The sequence below is a fragment of the Pezoporus flaviventris genome, unplaced genomic scaffold (genome assembly GCF_033815535.1).
Source record: "Pezoporus flaviventris isolate CSIRO_AGI_PZ_B2104156 unplaced genomic scaffold, CSIRO_AGI_Pfla_v1 ptg000021l, whole genome shotgun sequence".
NCBI classification, from domain to species: domain Eukaryota; kingdom Metazoa; phylum Chordata; class Aves; order Psittaciformes; family Psittacidae; genus Pezoporus; species Pezoporus flaviventris.
In genome coordinates this window covers 97,370-114,513 of record NW_026892569.1, presented here as the reverse complement: position 1 = coordinate 114,513, position 17,144 = coordinate 97,370, and the positions used below count along the sequence as shown (strand labels likewise).

At 46.3% G+C, this 17,144-nt stretch overlaps 1 protein-coding gene across 6 annotated transcripts in view; it reads left to right on the top strand.

The window, feature by feature from the left end:
• The first annotated feature begins 649 nt into the window (after positions 1–649).
• The window catches only part of LMCD1 (LIM and cysteine rich domains 1), a 38,178-nt gene continuing 21,683 nt past the window's right edge, over positions 650–17,144 (top strand). For 2 of the 6 annotated variants that reach the window (XM_061455677.1, XM_061455678.1), the window contains exons 1-2: positions 9,206–9,299; positions 16,066–16,168. Coding sequence is in view for 3 of the 6 variants with exons in the window: in XM_061455674.1 (XP_061311658.1) it covers positions 700–779; positions 16,066–16,168 (183 nt within the window). In the remaining 3 variants the exon portion in view is untranslated. Of the gene's footprint in view, positions 780–9,205; positions 9,300–16,065; positions 16,169–17,144 lie in introns of those variants that run through there. The other 4 variants (XM_061455674.1, XM_061455679.1, XM_061455675.1 and 1 more) reach the window with 4 other exon arrangements.

Below are 17,144 nucleotides of genomic sequence, written 5' to 3'. Positions count from 1 at the left end.
GTAATGTCAGAGGGGGTAGGATGCCAGACTTCTGGCAACATGTTTGAGACAGGAATAGGTAACTCATACCTACTAAATCACAGCCATAAATCCTACACTGTGTTAACAGAAAATGAATGATCTGAACTGAAATGAAAGGGAAAAAGAAAGGAAATTCACTGTTCATGGTAAAAAGAGCTGCTAGTCTAAGCTGCTCCTTTTTTTGCTTGAGCCAGGTTTGGAAAGGCACTTCAACTGCCTGATGAGGCAGGTAAGTGCACACATGGCATTCAGCCCCCAGCTTCATAAAGTTCCCCCTTCATAAAGTTCACCCCCGTGTGCTCAGGGTGCCACAAAAATGGCTCCTACAGCTTTGAAAAAGAAGAAATTCATACTGACAAGTTGATTCTGAACTGCAAACCAGGACAAAGAAGAGGTGAAAACAGCCCATTCCTTCCCTTCCATCATAGCAGATCCCTTTCAAAAGCTAAGATTGCCTAAACCAACCCATTAACCTGCATTGTGGGTTGACACAGAGATTGCAGTGTGTCAGATTTCTAGGTATGGTCTGAAGTCTTAGTCATTTTTGGTTAATCATTAATTAAACAAAGGACTTTATTGGTTAACAGGTGGACTTCTTACTGACAGAAGTACAAAAACCTGTCCAAAGGAAAAGATCATTTTGTGGCTACAGCACAAGGATGAACCTTTACGGCTCTAATGCAGAATTGCCCTGTTCATGTAAGCAGGTCTTGTGAAGTTCCTTGTCCTTCAACCTTTTTGGACAAAATCTGGGTAAGGTACGGGATCCTATCTTTTATTATGTGACTTCATACACTTGGAAAAAGGAGCCAAAGCTTTTGAACTGGCAGACCTCATCAGACCCCAACTCTACCCACACCACAGGTTCCAATTCTATCAGTGGGTCTGGAGAGGTTTTACCTTCCCTGCAAACCTTTCTGCCTCCTGTCCTCAGACCATCCAAGTGTAACAAGAGGATTATTTGCCTGACTCTCTGGAGCTGTTGAGTGTGACTGTGCAAACACGTAGTTACAGTCCAGCACATTTTTACAGTCGAGTACATTTTTATTGGCATCCACACCTGGAGAACAAGAAGAGATAACAACAGGGGCTCGTAGGGCTGTGAAGTGAAGAAAAGCCTGTAGTGCAGCAGTCTGAGCTCTGCTGAGGCTGGGAGAGCTACCAGAGCCCACACCACTGAACAGATGCAGTAATCAGCAATGTGAGGGCAGAGATGGACGCAGAGCTGATTACATGGGGCCATCCTAGTGAATAGGCTTGTGAAAGTCTCTTTGCAAGGCAGAGTTTGCATTTTGGAACTGGGCTCATGTTTTAGGCATGTACGCTCATACTTGGATTGGAATCCTTTGGTGATGTTTGGTGCCCTTACAACCATTTCATTAAATAATGGAAAATATTACATTTGTGATTTTGTCTGCCACTGCTCGGAAACAGCCCGTATGGTACAGAGATGCCGTTCATTTTTTAAGTGCTGCGTGGTCTCAGCTTGCAAGAACATTTGATAAACTGTAGCTAAACTATAGGGAAATAAATACTTTCTTTTAAATCCATAGTTGTTTTATGAACTTGGGAGCAACCAGTTAAGCTAGATGGATTTTGAAAGGGCCTACAGTGTTTTTCTGTTGAAATACCAAATGATAAACACCATTTTTCTTCTCTCCCTGCAGAAACAAGACAGCCCAGGGTAACATAAAATTTTCTTTTACTTCCTTCCAACAATGGCACATTTCTTCTTTTAGAGGCTGATTAATATTTATTACTGTAGTAAATGGCAACTTAAATACATGCTAGCAGTTCTGCAGTATATCATTAATTTAAGAAAACAGGACACCTACTATCAAACTACAATGGGTCCTTCTACAGTGAATAATGGTGGTGATATGGCAACCTTTTGAAAGGAGCTACTGAAGTATCCCGGTAGTGATTTAAATGGCAACATGTTACCATGCAGGAGCAGATCCTTCCAACTGGTACCTATGATTACATGGGCAGTCAATGAGTGAGGCACCTTTGGGTATACACTGCAAGTGGCAACACAAAAATAAAGTGGGAAAACAGGCGCAACCTGAACATGAAAATCGGTGTTTTCCTCATAAAGGGTATTGAAAGAAGTCCTCATCCTTTGTCCATCCTAGGGGTGCAGGCATGCATTTGGCAGGTCTAGCAGGCATCACTGCATGTTTTGTGAAAGGCTGGTCTTAAATTCTTCCAAAAGAGGGTTTGAAGTTGAAGCTGAGAAAGACACTTTTGGGGCTGTGTTTCAATTAAGAAGGCACTTTGAAGAGGAGGAATCTTTGGGTTTGAGTATTTTTCTTTCTGAGATTCCTGAGTTGTGTTCAGATGTGCCCTTTGGAAAGTTGAACAAGGACTCTTAGTGTCATAATGAAAATCTATATAATCCATAAAATGACTCTTCTTCAGAAGCATCAGATAAGGTTAGTTCTACTTTGTTAATGGTTCTATTTTTTAACTACAACAATCTGAAAAATTGCTTTTGTTACTTTTGTATTCATAGAATCATAGAATCACAGGATGGTTTGGTTTGGAAAGAACCTTAAGATCATCCAGTTCCAACCCCCTGCCATAGGCAGGGCCGTCTCACACTAGACCATGTCATCCAAAGCTCTGTCCAACCTTCTAAGATTTCTTGCTCAGGTAGTAAGGGTCTTAATGCCCTAACACTTCAGTCCTCATGTAAAGACAAATCCAGCAGCCTGATACAGAAACATACAGGGAGGGTGACACAGATACTTGACGCAGGAGCAGACCTGAAGGCAACTACTTTATATGCATGTACTTAGAATGCACAATAAGGAACTGGCATTGCTGGATCAGAGATCTCTGCCATTTGTAGGCGAAAAGATTTATAACCCTGAACTAAACTTTTCCTGCTCCAGGATGGCTTCACTATGGCTTAAGCACCACAGCTGGCTCCCATGGCCATTCCAAAGCTGGCCTTTGTCTGCCCTACCACCCCCATCATCTCAAGTGCCTTGTCTGAACAGTGCCCTCTGGATCCATCTACTGACCTTCTACAGCCACATACGTCAGCTAAAAGCAGCCCTTCGCCCTGAAACCTCCTTTCTGGAACATTTCTTAGTTTCTTCGTGTACGCCCACAGCTTTCTCAGGAGGTTTTGCCTCATTCAGTTTCTTCCCTTCCCAGATTTGCCTTCCTACCAGGTGGACAAAGCCACTCCTTCCCTGGCAGCGTGGCCACCTGGGCAAGGGATGCTAATGGGGCTTGAGCTGATTGTGCCAGGCACCCACCTCCCAACAGGTCCATCCACATGGGAACAACTTCCTCTGAGCAGCATGGCCAAGGCAAAAGTGGAAAACAAGTCTTTGATTCAAAATAAAATGGCAAAAAGTGTGATTCATTTTCTTCATAAACACTATGTCATTTCTTACTTTATGGATAGACTTACAGGATTCAGAGACTCAGACTGATACATGACTTCAAGAGCTTTACTCACTACAGATAATCCTTTGATGATGAAACTAACTGCGTAAAGCTTTGGAAAGAAAGACTTTTCATGAATATACCCAAATTAGGCAACCCATATCGTAACAGCTGTGTTCATAACCACATGTATTGCTGGTTTATTTTTTTAATCTACATTACTGGATCTATTTTTGACTACAAGCAAGATGACTCATTTGATCACAACCAGTGAAAAAAAACATAGTATGTTGCCACAAAATATGTCTTAGACTTGATGCAGTATTATTTTTTTCTCACCACTGCAATCATGTATCTCTTTAAAACCAGCCATGCGCAAAATCATCCCATAGAGGAATTTGGCTTGTTTTATTCAATAATCAATAGAAAAGGAGCTGCCTGGATTTAATTGTCATTTGTCTGCCTTTCTGATTTGTTTCTTCCATTTATTTTCCTGTTCTTTTGCTTTGATTTTGCTCTGAGACTCCAGGAGATCAAAATTTCTTCAGAAATATTTCAACCAAATCTGTAGTTTTACTACTACTACATTCATGGAAGAGGGGCAAAAACTTAAGCAAAAGCAGCTGCAGAGCAGTATTTTCTACTTCATTTATTCCTTTATGTTTGTACAGAAGAGAAAAACTGAAAATTAGCCAGGAATGTAATACCGCAAATTCTCTCACTAGAAAACACAGCATAGTTTGCAGTAATCCCTTTTACCATAGCATTAGCTGCTTGATCTGCAGCACACAGGCTGCTCTCAAAGAGGCAAAAGGCTTTGCCAGCTCATACAGACTCCTGTGTCGCTGGGGCTGTGGTGGTCCACACCAGCACATCGGTGCGGGCTCTCTGAGATTTCAACTAGCTCATGGCATGAGAAATTTATAGTCATTGCCTCTGGACCAAGTTTTCACTTGCATCAGCCAAGGAGCAAGTCAGGCAGCAGTTTTAAATGCACAGTATCAGTGTGGGTCCACCCTGGGCAGAGCAGGGCCAGGGCTGTGTGAGGCTGGGGTCAGCTCTGACAGCCCAGAGGCATCAGCCTTCTGGTTATCAGCAAAATTCACTTTCAGCTCCAAGGTTTTTCACTCCTCTTTCTGCAGTGGTGCCTTTTATTTCTCGAGAACAAAGCATCTCAGCATCAGTTCCAGGCAGAAATTTGGCCCTTTCCTCCATGTGGGATTCCTGAAGAAATCAAGACATTCCTAAGAAGATCTTTGTGCTCCTCCAGCACTGCCTTTCTCCTGCAGCAGGACTTCAGCCTTGTCTGTGCTCTGTCTCCTAAACCCCAATCCCGCAGCCTAAACCCGACTCCCCAGCCACACAGCTTCAAGCTAACCTTGCTCCATGTCACCCTTTCACCTCCCCTGAGACTCATCCTGTTTCCCTGAGATGCCTGAGAAAGGAGGTGATGCCTGTCTACACCTCAGCACCTGATGGGCTCCTCTCCTTTTTCATCCTCTTCTTCCCACCTTTTGGTGAGCCTCTGCTGCATGAGGATAAAGCCTTGAGCCAGGCTCTCCACCTCGAGGTGCAGCCCTGAGGCACACTGGATCAGGGATTAAAACTGGATCAGGATTAAAACCAGAGATCCAGGTTTGGCAACCTGCTCCTCTCTGCTGAGTGGAGCATCTGGTGAGAGCGTGTGGGGTTTGGGAAGGGGCAGGGATGATTTGGCCTGCATCCCCCAGATTCAGAGTCAGAAGGGCTGGAAAACCACTTGCTCCATTCTTCAAAGCCACGGCTGAAACAATGCGAGCGGCAGGAATATAAATGAGGAATAAAGCTGCAAACTCAACTGAATTAGACCTTGCAAAATCCATCTTAGAAAGTACAGATTCTGACCTAAGAAATGAGTATTGCTTAGGTCGCTCTAAATCACAGAGAATGATGCCCAAGGAGAGACAGATGACCTAATACGTCTTTTCCTCCCCTGTCCTCAGTGACTTCAATAAACTCCTGACCTTGCAGGCCGATAAAGACCAACCCAAAAGAGACGGGAAGTCTGGATTCACCCTCAGCATCTTGTCAGAAGAAGCGAGGAGCTCTGTTTCAGAAATTATTACTAATGCCAGCCTTTTGCTGCCATTATATCAGCTATCAACTATTTTTTTGTTCAAGTACAGGCTTCTGCCTTCAGAGCTCAGCTGACCACTGAGTGCACTTCAGGATGCAATAGTCTGGTGACACCTCAGTGGGGATAGTTTTGCCCTGATAAAAGTGGCTGGTGAATCAACAGGAAGCTGAAATCTCTGTTTCTCATAATTGAGCATCTTTCCCCTTTGTCCATTTGCTGGCAATTTATGGGGAATGACTACTGCAGAGATTTAGCTGTGTTTAGTCATAGAATGATTTTGTCTCTTCCTAGCAAAGAGCTAAGTATAGCGCAGACTCATTATTCAGAGGCCGTCAGTGATAACTGGTGCTGGCATCCTTCCCGAGGCAGAGTGTGAGAGGCCGGGTCCTCCTCAGAGCCGTCTTCAGCTTGCCTTTGCCTCTCCCTGACTGCATGTTGCTCTGCATCGCAACCTGCCGTGATGCCAGAGCAGATCTCCTTCTCAATGACAGCTTCTATGGTTGTCTATTCCTGATGACAGGCTGAGTCGTTCCGAAATCTGTAAACTAAAATGGTCACCATCTGGCTTGGCTGAGTTTCCCAAGTCTGAGAGCACCCACCATCAGGAGCTTCTCAAGGGGGTTCTAAACACGAGAAATAATCTGCCCTTGATTTAGTTTTTCACTCTGGCTACACTTAACTATAGCTTGCCATGACTTAATTGGGTTACCATGAACTACAACAACTCCAGATGCAAATATAAGCATCTAGAGTGTTTTTAAGTCACATTCTGATCATGGCTTTATTATCTTCCAGTATTAAGAAATCATAGAGCCTAATGGGACTTTTTGCAAGGGTGTGTAATGACAGAAAAAGAGAGAATGGCTTTAAACTGAAAGAGAATAGATTTAGCTTAGATAAAAGGCAGAAGTTCTTCCCTGTGAGGGTGCTGAGGCACTGGCACAGGTTGCCCAGAGAAGCTGTGGCTGCTCCATCCTTGGCAGTGTTCAAGGCCAGGTTGGACAGGGCTTTGAGCAACCTTGTCTAGTGGAAGGTATCCCTGGAACTGGACGATCCTTAAGTTCCTTTCCAACCCACTCTATGATTCTATGATTCTAATTACACACTGCGTCAAGCATTGTTTCCATGCTGACGAAAAGCCTTTGCTACGTGGGGAGAGCCTGGTCACTACCTTGGCACCCGGAGCCTGCTGGTGCACAGCTTTACAGCTACTATTTAAAACTAAACCCAAGAAACTAAAATCCCCCAAACCCAGCACTTTTCTGTGTAACCTCTCCCTACAACACAGATTTGCCTCCCACAAATGGATCGCTTTCCCTCCATGCTGGCTGGAGTGTGCCTTCCAGCTGTGAATGAGGACGGGAGCTGATGGGGACCTGTAGCAGCTCTCCCTGGGGCCATGTGGCAGTGGGGCAATGTTAGCACTCCCTGGGGTGTCCTGGCCTCTCACCCTGTGCCTCGTGGCTCCCAGAAATCCCTTTGTATGTCTTTGCCTATTTCCCAGGTTGCTGTATGCATTGAGAAAGGGAGCTAATGTCACCTCATTGCCATTTCAAACGTTTCTTGTGGCTGCCAAGGTTTGAAAAGCAGCATGGGTTTGAAAAACAATATCCCTGGTGCTGTTCCCTCTACTCACTCCCAAAATGCCTCTGGAAGGTCAGGTTCAAACGCCCTCCCCAGAGGGACTTTATCATGCCAGAATTTCTCTTCTGCCATTGCTTTTTAACCCAGATTTTTTGAAGATGTTAAAATACTTCTAAAAAAGCCACAGACATCCTCGCTGTGTGTCAGAGCACATTCCCAATCCCAGGGGGTTGCTAGCCCCTCATGCCTTTGGCCTGCTTGTTCTGTCAGGCCAGCATCTCCTACACAGCTCCATCCCAATTGCTTCTCTTGAACAGAGTGAATCCCTTCTCCCTGTGCTGGATCCTGGGAGGCATCAGCCACTCGGTCCTGTGCTGGAGCAGGAGAGCACCCAGCACTGTGCATGGCTGTGGAGGAAAGCCCCACACTCACCAGCTGTGGAATAGCACTGCCACTGTCCCTAAGTGGGTTTGAGGCAGGACTGGAGAATTTAGAACTCAGTGGGCACCCAGTTCCCCATGAGGCAGATTTGCCCCTCTCTGCATAGACCCAGGTAACCCATACCATGGCTAGAAAGCAACAGAAAGCCCTTTCCTTCTTCTGCAGACTGAGGGACATTGTAAGAAGCAAAGCAGAGCATGACTGGAGCATGAGAAGGGAAACGCAGGCACCTGCATTGCGTTCCCATCTCCTCCAGTGAGGTACCAGCCTTTGCTGCCATTCACTCATTTTCCTTTCCACACGGCTGCTACAAATTGTATTGCTTCTTTTTGTCCCTTCCTGTGGTGGGAAGGTTGGAAGCAGACGATCTTTATGGTCCCTTTTCCAACCCAAACCAGGCTATTATGTGATTTTCGAAAAGCATATCCAGGTGCTGGGGAACAAAATGCGATGTGAGCGCTAATAAATCCTGCCAGGGTCACACGAGTGACAATGAGGAAAAGGGACGCAATTAATCGTGAAGTTCCCTCAGAAACTGAATACAGAGGAGGCTGGGATATCTGTTTCCTTTCTCTGCAGGAACGTATGCAAGAAATCTTGGGAAAACATACTGACGTGAGATATTAAATCAACACAAGAGTTTAGGATTTCTTTTTTCTCTTCAAATTACAGAGAGTTCAGCCCTGGGCTGTGTTTGCATTCTTGCTCCTGGTAGCTCTGTGTTGATCACAGAGCATAAGCAGGCAGCTGGATCCTGAATTCTGCTCTTTCAGCATGGGTTTTTCCTGGACTCAGGCATGAAGAGGAAGGAGAACAGCGGGAGACAGCGGAGAGGGAGAAACCAGGGAACAGAGCTGCGAGCAGGAGCACACAGAGCCCTCTCACCCTCACCTGCACAAAGGGGCTTTGTGCTGGGCCCTCCCAGCCAAGGCAGGAATGCTTGTTGAAAGCTGTAAAGAAGACTTTGCCATTTCATGTGAAAGCAAAGCCCCCAAAAGCAATAATAGATTGTCATTCAATGCTTGACATATTGAAATAACATAAGGAACACGGGTTTGGAGAGTTTCTTTTGCAAAAATTTCCTCATCTGTCTTCTGTGATAAACATTTTCCCAGCATTTTCCTGCCTGATTTGAGAAATCCATTTCCCTGTGCCTGGTGTCAGAGCCTGGGACGGCAGGGCAGAAGGACGGTGGGACAGAGGGACAGCCCCAGCCCGGCCATGAATGGCGACTTGCCTTGCGAGGGGCCAGATTCCCAGGCCCCCATCCAACCTCCCCTGCATATCCTCCTCCCCCCAGTTCAGGCAGACCCTCTTAAAACCACTTTTATTTTCTCTTTTTCTCTTTGCCCTATTCTTTTTTTTTCTTAGTTAAGCCACCGGAGCTGCGCTGGGGAACTGGGGGGGTTGCGCTGGGATGGGATGGGATGGGATGGGATGGGATGGGATGGGATGGGATGGGATGGGATGGGATGGGATGGGATGGGATGGGATGGGATGGGATGGGATGGGATGGGGGGCGCGGAGGGGCTCTGCCGCGTACACGTGCGCGCGTTAGTCAGCACGCTCCGCCCCACCGCACGCCATTGGGCAGAAAAGTTTGTCGCCGGCGGCGGATTGGCTGAGGGATGCTCGGGGCAGCAGCGATCGCCAATGAAAGGCGGCCGTCGGGCGGCGCGCCTAGGGTGAGTGGCGGACGCGGTTCGGGATGGATCTGAGCCCCGCGGTGCAGAAGGTGGGTCCGCGCCGGTGGCGGGGAGCGCACAGAGCGGTGGACAGATCGGGGCGACCCGTGGGGTGCTGCTTCCCCTTCTCTCCTCCTCGCCGGGGCTGCGTGGTGCCGGGGGTGACTGAGTGCTCGGGAAGGCGCGCCAGGGCTGCCCCGTTTAACCTGCTCCGCTTCCTTCGATCCCTTCGCCTCCAGTCATCTCCTGTGCAGTACCAGCGGCTGCGATGGGCGAGGAGGAGGGGGCAAAGCACGCCCGGGACGAGGAGTGGGCAAAACCCATCTCCGGGTCTGCCCAGGCACACTGCATCTGGGTTTGAGCCTATTCCTATACAAGAAACCAACTTCAACGAGGCTTTTGCTGAAAAAGCAACTGTTTGTCGGCTAGACTAACTTGTGTGAGGTTCTGACCACTGCTCTTCTGAGCGCCTGTATCCTTGGAGGGAGTTGCTGGTCTCCCTTTAGACCCGCTGGAAAGCCTTTGTGCCTTATGCTCTGGCTGTCAGAGGCTTGCTTTTCCTGGGATATCCTGGGTCTTGGCCACGGTGTCTTTTGATGAGCAAAAGAACCAGAATAACTAAAAGGCCCTCTTGGCATGGCTGAATGGAAGGGATTTTAATTGCTAAATAAAAATCTGTGTGGAATGGGTTGTCAGGGAGCAGCTGCTCCTGTGACCTTACTTTCTGTACCTTTGTCACTGCATAATTAGGAGATGAGTTAAACACCTAATGTCAGCACTTCTCGGTTTCAACATTGTTGTAATCCCATCTCTGGTGCCAGATGGCCCTGACTGCCTAGTATCATATGCTGTGCCCTGAGACTGTCCTCTGTGGTTCTGCTGGGACCTTCCTGGTGCTGGATGGCACTGTGTGCTGGGAGCTTATTGAGATGTTTCTTGCCAATGCTGTCCTGAGAGTTCCCTCCCGGACTGTCAGGATGGGAAGCTCAACCTGCCTGCCTTTGAGGTGTGGCTCCCTCTGTCCTATTGGGTTTGAGCTGTGCAACTGCTGGATCTGAAGAAAAACTATTTGACGAGTTCTGTGGAAAACAGGATGCTCCTTACAGGCTGTCCCGGGCAAATGTTAGCGTCTGGCAGCAGGGCTTGTGTCTGCATTGCAATCTGGGTGGCTGGGGCTGTGCAATGCACTATCCTCTGCAGCACGATGCTCCTGCTCTGTGTCCTGCCTGAAATATCTGGTGCTGTGAGGTGGGATTGAGGGGTTCCTCCTTCCTTCCCTTCCTCCTTCTTGTGCCCAGCTCTGCCCATCTCCCCTGTCCCTGCTTGGTGGGGACCTGCTGAGGAGATCTCTGGTGTGCCATCCTTAGAGACCGAGCAACGTGTCCTCTGCCAGAGGGTCCCTGTGGCTGGTAACCTTTTAGGCATGTCCATAGGTGCTGGTTGCTGCAGCTTCTGGGGGGGGGGGGGGGGGGGGGGGGGGCAGGGAGGACATCTTCGGATGCCCCCTGGGGAAGTTATCACCAGACTCTGGGTGGAGATCGATCCTGTAAGAGTGAAAACTGACCTTTTCTCATGGGTAACTGCCCCTGTGTGCTGGTCAGCCTAGCTTTGTCCGACAGCAGCCCGATTCCTGCCTTGCCTAGAGTGCTGCTCATGGGGTTTGGAGGGTTGGAGTAGGGTAAAGCCCTGCCAGCAGCCCCAGGGCGGGGGTACCTTGTAAGGGAGCAGGGCTAGGCATGGGCAGCAAGGAGAGCTGAACAAATCTGTGCTGTTGAGCTTAACTATGCCCTAGTAAAGCTGCCACTGCACTGTACCCGTCTGCCAGGAGCTTCTTGAACATCACCCACAGGGGATGGAGCAGTGAGGCTGCACAGCGGTACAAAAGGGGCTTACAGTTCACCATGAGGGACTTGTGAGTGCAGCCATCACCGGAGCCTTTGTGAAACATGTGGCAGGATCCTTGGCTCCCCTTGGTGGAAGCGCAAAGAACAGGACATTGTTACTAATTTCACTTAAATCTGTTCCGTACAGACTGTCTGCAGCGGAAGGGTGTAGTTCTGCTGTGAGATCTACTCAGAGCACTGGTGCGGGACAAAGAGCACATGATGCCCTCTGTCCATGTAATCCTTCTGATGGGCTGCCTGTCTCCTGTCACCTGAGTGGAACAGGGCATATCAGTGTTAAAAAAAGGAAAAGTCCCATCTAGGTTGCCTTTCAAAAGGGATATGAATGACATAATAAAGATAGAAAAATACAGACCCTGGATCACTGTCTAAATAATGCATGTCCAAAGACAAATGGATGTCTTTGCAGTAGACGGCTGTTTAATTTCCTGAATCATGAGAAGGGCACTTTTTCTGGGCATGGGGTGGAATGCTGTCAGGTTTTAATTTGGCTTGGCAGTGCTGTGCAACCAGTTTGAGCAAGTCAGGGAAGGCAAGTCTGGAACTCATTAGGGCCTGTTGCAAGGCCCTGAAAATTCGATTTTCAATCACTGTTGGGTTTAATTATTGTTGATGTCTTGCCTAGCGTATTATGGGATTCTTTCTGAGGAAATTAAAACAGCATGAGTGGGCCGGCATTCTGTTTGGCAAATGGGTTGTTTAGATTAAATTCTAAATGGAGAGTTAAAACGTGAAACGAAGATAAAGCGTGATGGCTGGCATTTCATGTGTTACTGGAGCTGGTTCAGCTGGACCGTGCAGGCAGCAGAATTTGTGTACTGTTCTCACTAAACTCAGTCCATTTTTGTCAGGAGAGGAAAATAACCCACTAAGCTAAAAGCACTGCTCAAAGCCAAGGTAAAGTTTACTCAGTTAATACAAGTTTTGGTTCTTGAACTTTTTCTTCCTGCAGTTCTTTAGCAATGGGTTTTTGCAGACATCTGAAGCAGACTGTAGGACAGGAAAAAGGCATTGCTGCTGGTGTGATAAATTGGTCCCAGTGCGTGCAAGTGTCTGGGTGATGTGGGTGGAGACAGAAGCCTCCCTTCTCCATCAGCAAAGTATCTGGACACTTGAAAACTCCTCTGCATATGTATCTGCAGATGTGAATGGAAACACTATTAAGAATTAGGAACTTGCCCTTTTAGAGTCCAAAAATGTAGAGCTCTTAAAATACTTGAATACACTGGAGACACAACTTCATTTTTTTTCCTAAACTATGTCCCTTGATCAAGGTGTGCAGAGCATTTTGCCTCAATCCCTACCTGTGATTTCACCTTGGAATGGTGAGTGCTTGGGCAGGTGGCTGGCATCACAGAGAAAGGTAGCCCTAAATAATGGGGGCTATGCCCAGAAGTCATCTTCTACGGGACACATCTGAGAGACCTCTATTCTGTCCAAAACCACTTCTAGGCCATTCAGGCACACAGTGATAACGATAACAAGTGCTGTAAACTGCAGTGAGTGCCCACAAAGCCGTTTTTTTAGTTGTGTAAATGTGCTAGGGCTTGTTTGTATAAATGCTGTCAGTAATGGTACAAGCAGTTTCACCTCTGCTGTTGAAAGTTGGATCTCTTAACTGGTAATTAGACCACCAAATGTTATTCATCCTCTGTAGACTACTTTCATGTTCATGCTTTCTGGTTATAGTCTCCACTAGCAGAAGCTCAGGTTCATTATGAAAAGGTGGAGCCTTTGCTGTAAATCCTCTTCTTGGTGGACGAGGAGTTTGGTCGCTGCACTGGGTTTTACCTGGCTGATGGCTGTGGAGATGGCTGTTATCACCCGGTGTGCCCTCTGAGAGCTGTGGGACTGAAACCCTGCCCAAGAACAGTGCCCTTGTGCTGGAGCCCAAGGGAGGAAGTGCTGCTGCAGCTGTCATGGGGAAACAGATGTTGATCTTAATGAAGAAACCGGCTTAGCACTGAACAAGTATTTATAGATATGAAATCATAAAGCAGCCCATGGGTTAAAGAGCTTATTTGGGACTTGGACTCAGAGCTAAGTTCAGGCCCATAAAATACAATTTACAAGTTACAAAATCCCTCTTGTCCTGTAGTGTTGCTCTGTCTGGAGTATTTGTTTAAGTTGAGAACTTTTTATTGTTTTCAAAGGAAATATTGTATTTCAGCCATTCAGGAAAAGAGGTATTATGATGTCCTAGCTTGATGCCCTGTTTAACGATGGGGCTCAGAGAAAGTGAAAGATTTCAGGGCAGCTATTTGCAGTTTTCAGCAGAACAAGAGTTTCCTGATGCTGGTGATTCCTCATACTTTTACCAACTCACCTACTCCAAACCCTTTGACTCCAATCTCTTCAGTTACTAAAAGCCTCCGAGCTGCTCCAGAGCTGTTATTTCCTTCTGCAGTGGGTACTTTCTCCTTTCTGGGTGTGCTGGCTTTGAACTCCCCTTCAGTAGCCCTGCTCATGTGTTAAAGCATTAAAAGCAGTTGATGCAACTGAAACAAAGAGCAGCTTTGACTTAATTACTGGCAGATAAGGCATTGTAAATTGTTAATTCTTAGCTCACTGGGTGCAGTATCTCAAACCTGTTCAGGAATGGCTCCCCTGAATCAGAGGTGGCTCTTTAGAATCAATCAGAAGGGCAAGGGAAAGGAAAGCTGTCCCTTTCTCAGCACAAGGGGCTGAGTGATCCCAGTGAATTCAAATAGGGACTATTGGACAGGATCATGTGTCGCTGGCTCACTTAAGTCAAATGGTACAAATAAAAACACTAGGGAAATGGAGGGGATGGCTGAGTAGTAGGAAATAAGGAAGATGGAAGATGTTTTTCTGCTAGTACTTAATTGTAGATGCTGTTAGCTGTGCTTTCAGACAAGCAAAAATACATGCTTCTAGGAAAGTAGCTGCTGCTTGTGCCTGCAGTGTTAAAGCTGCATTAAAGAGAAACACTCAAGCATTAAAGCAGCTGGGTGACTGTTTTATACAAACTGCTGTGCAAATATCATTATTAATTTCTAGCACAGTTGTACGTATCTGTTGGAAGCTTTAAATGTTGGAGGTTTATTGCCCTACCTACTAAGAAATCAGGTTAAGTTCTGTTATTTTACATAGTCCTCGGAAAATCGTTCCAGATGTTTCAATGGGAAGGAGCCTGACATAGGATGAAAAACCTGTTTTATCAGAGGAACACAGGGAAACTAATTTGCCCAGAAGCTTTGTGGCTGGTTGCCTATCCCTTAGCAGTAGTTGAGGTGGCACAGCCCTTCAGCATCTGCAGAAGAGTTCAGGGCATCAACAGCCACAAAATTAACTTGAACTTATTGATTTGCTTTTCCTGAAGACCTGGAAATGTGTCACTCAGAACCACCTCCCTTTATTTTATTCACTCGCTGTAAGAAGGCAACTTCTGTCAAAATTTCAAAGCTTCAGGGGGGACAAAGTATCCCCTGTGTTCCCATCACATGTGCTGCCAAGTCTGCTTGGACTACTAAAGAGCATCTTGCAAGTGCCACCTACAGCAGGGAGTGTACAGAAGGGCAGCTAGCTGGCTCCTGTCAGTCATGTGTCTTAATCCAGAGTATCAGGATATAATAACTGATCAGTATTTCTCCTAGCTTAAAGTAGCTGCCCTGGATCTGGACATTTAGGGTGGGAACACAGACCTGTACCCCAGAGGCTGAGTAACTTCTCAGTAGCTGACAGAGCTGCTAATTCACCGTACCTTGCCTGTTCAGTGCTTCATGCCCAAGCTATCTTTTTTTGTCATTCTTATACAGCTGGATGGGCCTTTTGAGATTTTTGGAATGGTTTATGATAGTGACCAGACCCTATAGAAATGCTGGAGCTGATACAGTGAGGCCGCAGTGCAGGAAGGATGGGGCGGAGGAGAGGGATGAGTGGTCCAGGCATGCTTCTGCCCTTTGCTCTGCTGTGAAATGCCTTTGTGCCCTTGGCATGTCTTTAGCTCTCTTGTGTCTTGATCACTGCTGTGAAATGTGAATAGTAAAGGTGAGAAGGTATTTAGGAGGACAAAATCAATCATGTTATACGGAAACTTGATAGAAGCAGCTCCTGAAGTGCAATGTGCGAGTGTACCCGCAGACCCCCGTTCCTGATGGAAGTTCAGCATCTTCTCCATGCGTTCAAGGTGGGAAGGACAAAGTGAAGGTAACTGGGGATTACAATGAGACACTTACCTGAGCACTCTGGAATCCAGCACAGCTGCTGTTTAATTAAATTTGGGTGGGTTCTTCCCATTCCATACACCTACTTGCAGCTTGGCTTGGTTTTATAATTAAGACCAAGTGTCTGAAACACTGTCTTGCTTGTGGAAGAATCTATTCATCTTGCTTTCCAGTTTGCCCTTCTGTTATCATTAATTCACACATTGTTAGTGGAGAAAGGAATGCTGCCAACTATGCGCTCTTGGAAGAGTGAGTTATTTGCAGAGGCTCTGGTTGTGTTGTATCTCTCATCCTGTAGGTTGAGATCTGGCAGCTCCATTGAAATACTTTTCTCAGATACTGGTGCCTTTTCCTGGTCTTTATGTTGCTAAAATAAAGGGCAGCAAACTTCTCACTCTACAAAGTTTAATATCAGTAAGTGCCTGCAGTACTCTGGATGAGACCAACTCATTCACTGGTGACTTACATCCTATGGGGAGAATCTGAGATGAAAGACAGCCTTTTGTTAGTGATATTTTTCTGTGTGATAATTTAGATAACTGCTTGCTCAGAATCTGGCAGGGAAATGAATTGCTTTCAGGTCATGATTACAATAGATGTTTTCTGTCTATGAAAATGAGAGGGAAAAAAAAACAATCCTTCACTGTTCTCAGTCAAAATTATAGTAGCAAGTGTGTGTTTTAAGAGTAGTTGTTTGCACTTCCACAAATCTATTCCACTTGTAGGTGCTGTCAGGGAGTCCCTTCTAAAATCCAGAAAAGTTTGTCTACCAGAGCCCAGTCTCCTGCTCGAGGCAAGCCCTCCTGCCTGCCCTTCTGCTGGTCCAAGGTATGTTTTCAACAGGTTTCTTCTGTGCTAGTACTGGGAGTTGACTCCTGAGCACACCTGAACCTCACTGGGCATCAAGTATTGTCAAGGAGGATGTTTGGTCATCAGCAGGACTGAAGAACTAATGTAATACCCAAGACGTAAAACTGTTGGACAAGTTGATATGTTTCAGGAGCAGCAGTTCTGCTGCTGTGGCTCTTCTGCTCTCTTGTATCAGTGTCTGTAGTGCTGACACTGACAAAGTGGAAAGAAAAATCCACTTCCCTGGGATCATCTCCAGAGCTGATGATTTTGTACTTTAGTTTGTCCAATTTTAGACCATTGTTTAGGTCATACTTAAGTGAGGATTGACTCTTGACACGTTCTTCACTTGTACCTTGTGAATGCAGAGCTCAGCTTTCAGTGTTGCTGAGATGCAGGTTTATGGATAACCTAAGGAGTGCTAGTGACAACTGCCCTTGCACTTGAACGTATATGCAAATGCTAGGCCTCATTTAACCAAACACCTGTGAGTTCAGATTTGTTGGACTAATGTGAACCTTTTGCCAGTGTAGGATCCGCTGAAAGGAAAACAGTCTTGGTAACTTGATCAGGTAACTGAGAAGCTTAATGCTAGTGCATCTAGTTTTCTGCTTGAATTAGGAAATTAAATAGGACTGAGACTATTTCATATGGGTTTCTTGTTAGTTCAGTGTGAATATTACTTAGATGATCCTTTACTGTGTATAGCTATTAGAAACATGCCTTATTTAAGATTCCCACTAGCGTAAAGAACATTATGGGCTCAAAACTATGGTAGTTCCAGTTAGTAGAAGATTTGCAGGGAGCCTCCTAAGATGTGTTCATTGCTAGCACAAGTGTCCTGCTGTGCCTTAAGTTTAGGGCAACCTAATAATGTTCATGCCCCCGGCTTGGTCTCAGTGATGGCTCTGTTCCTGCTGCTGATGCCCTGTGGCTTTGCAGAGACAAGTCTTTC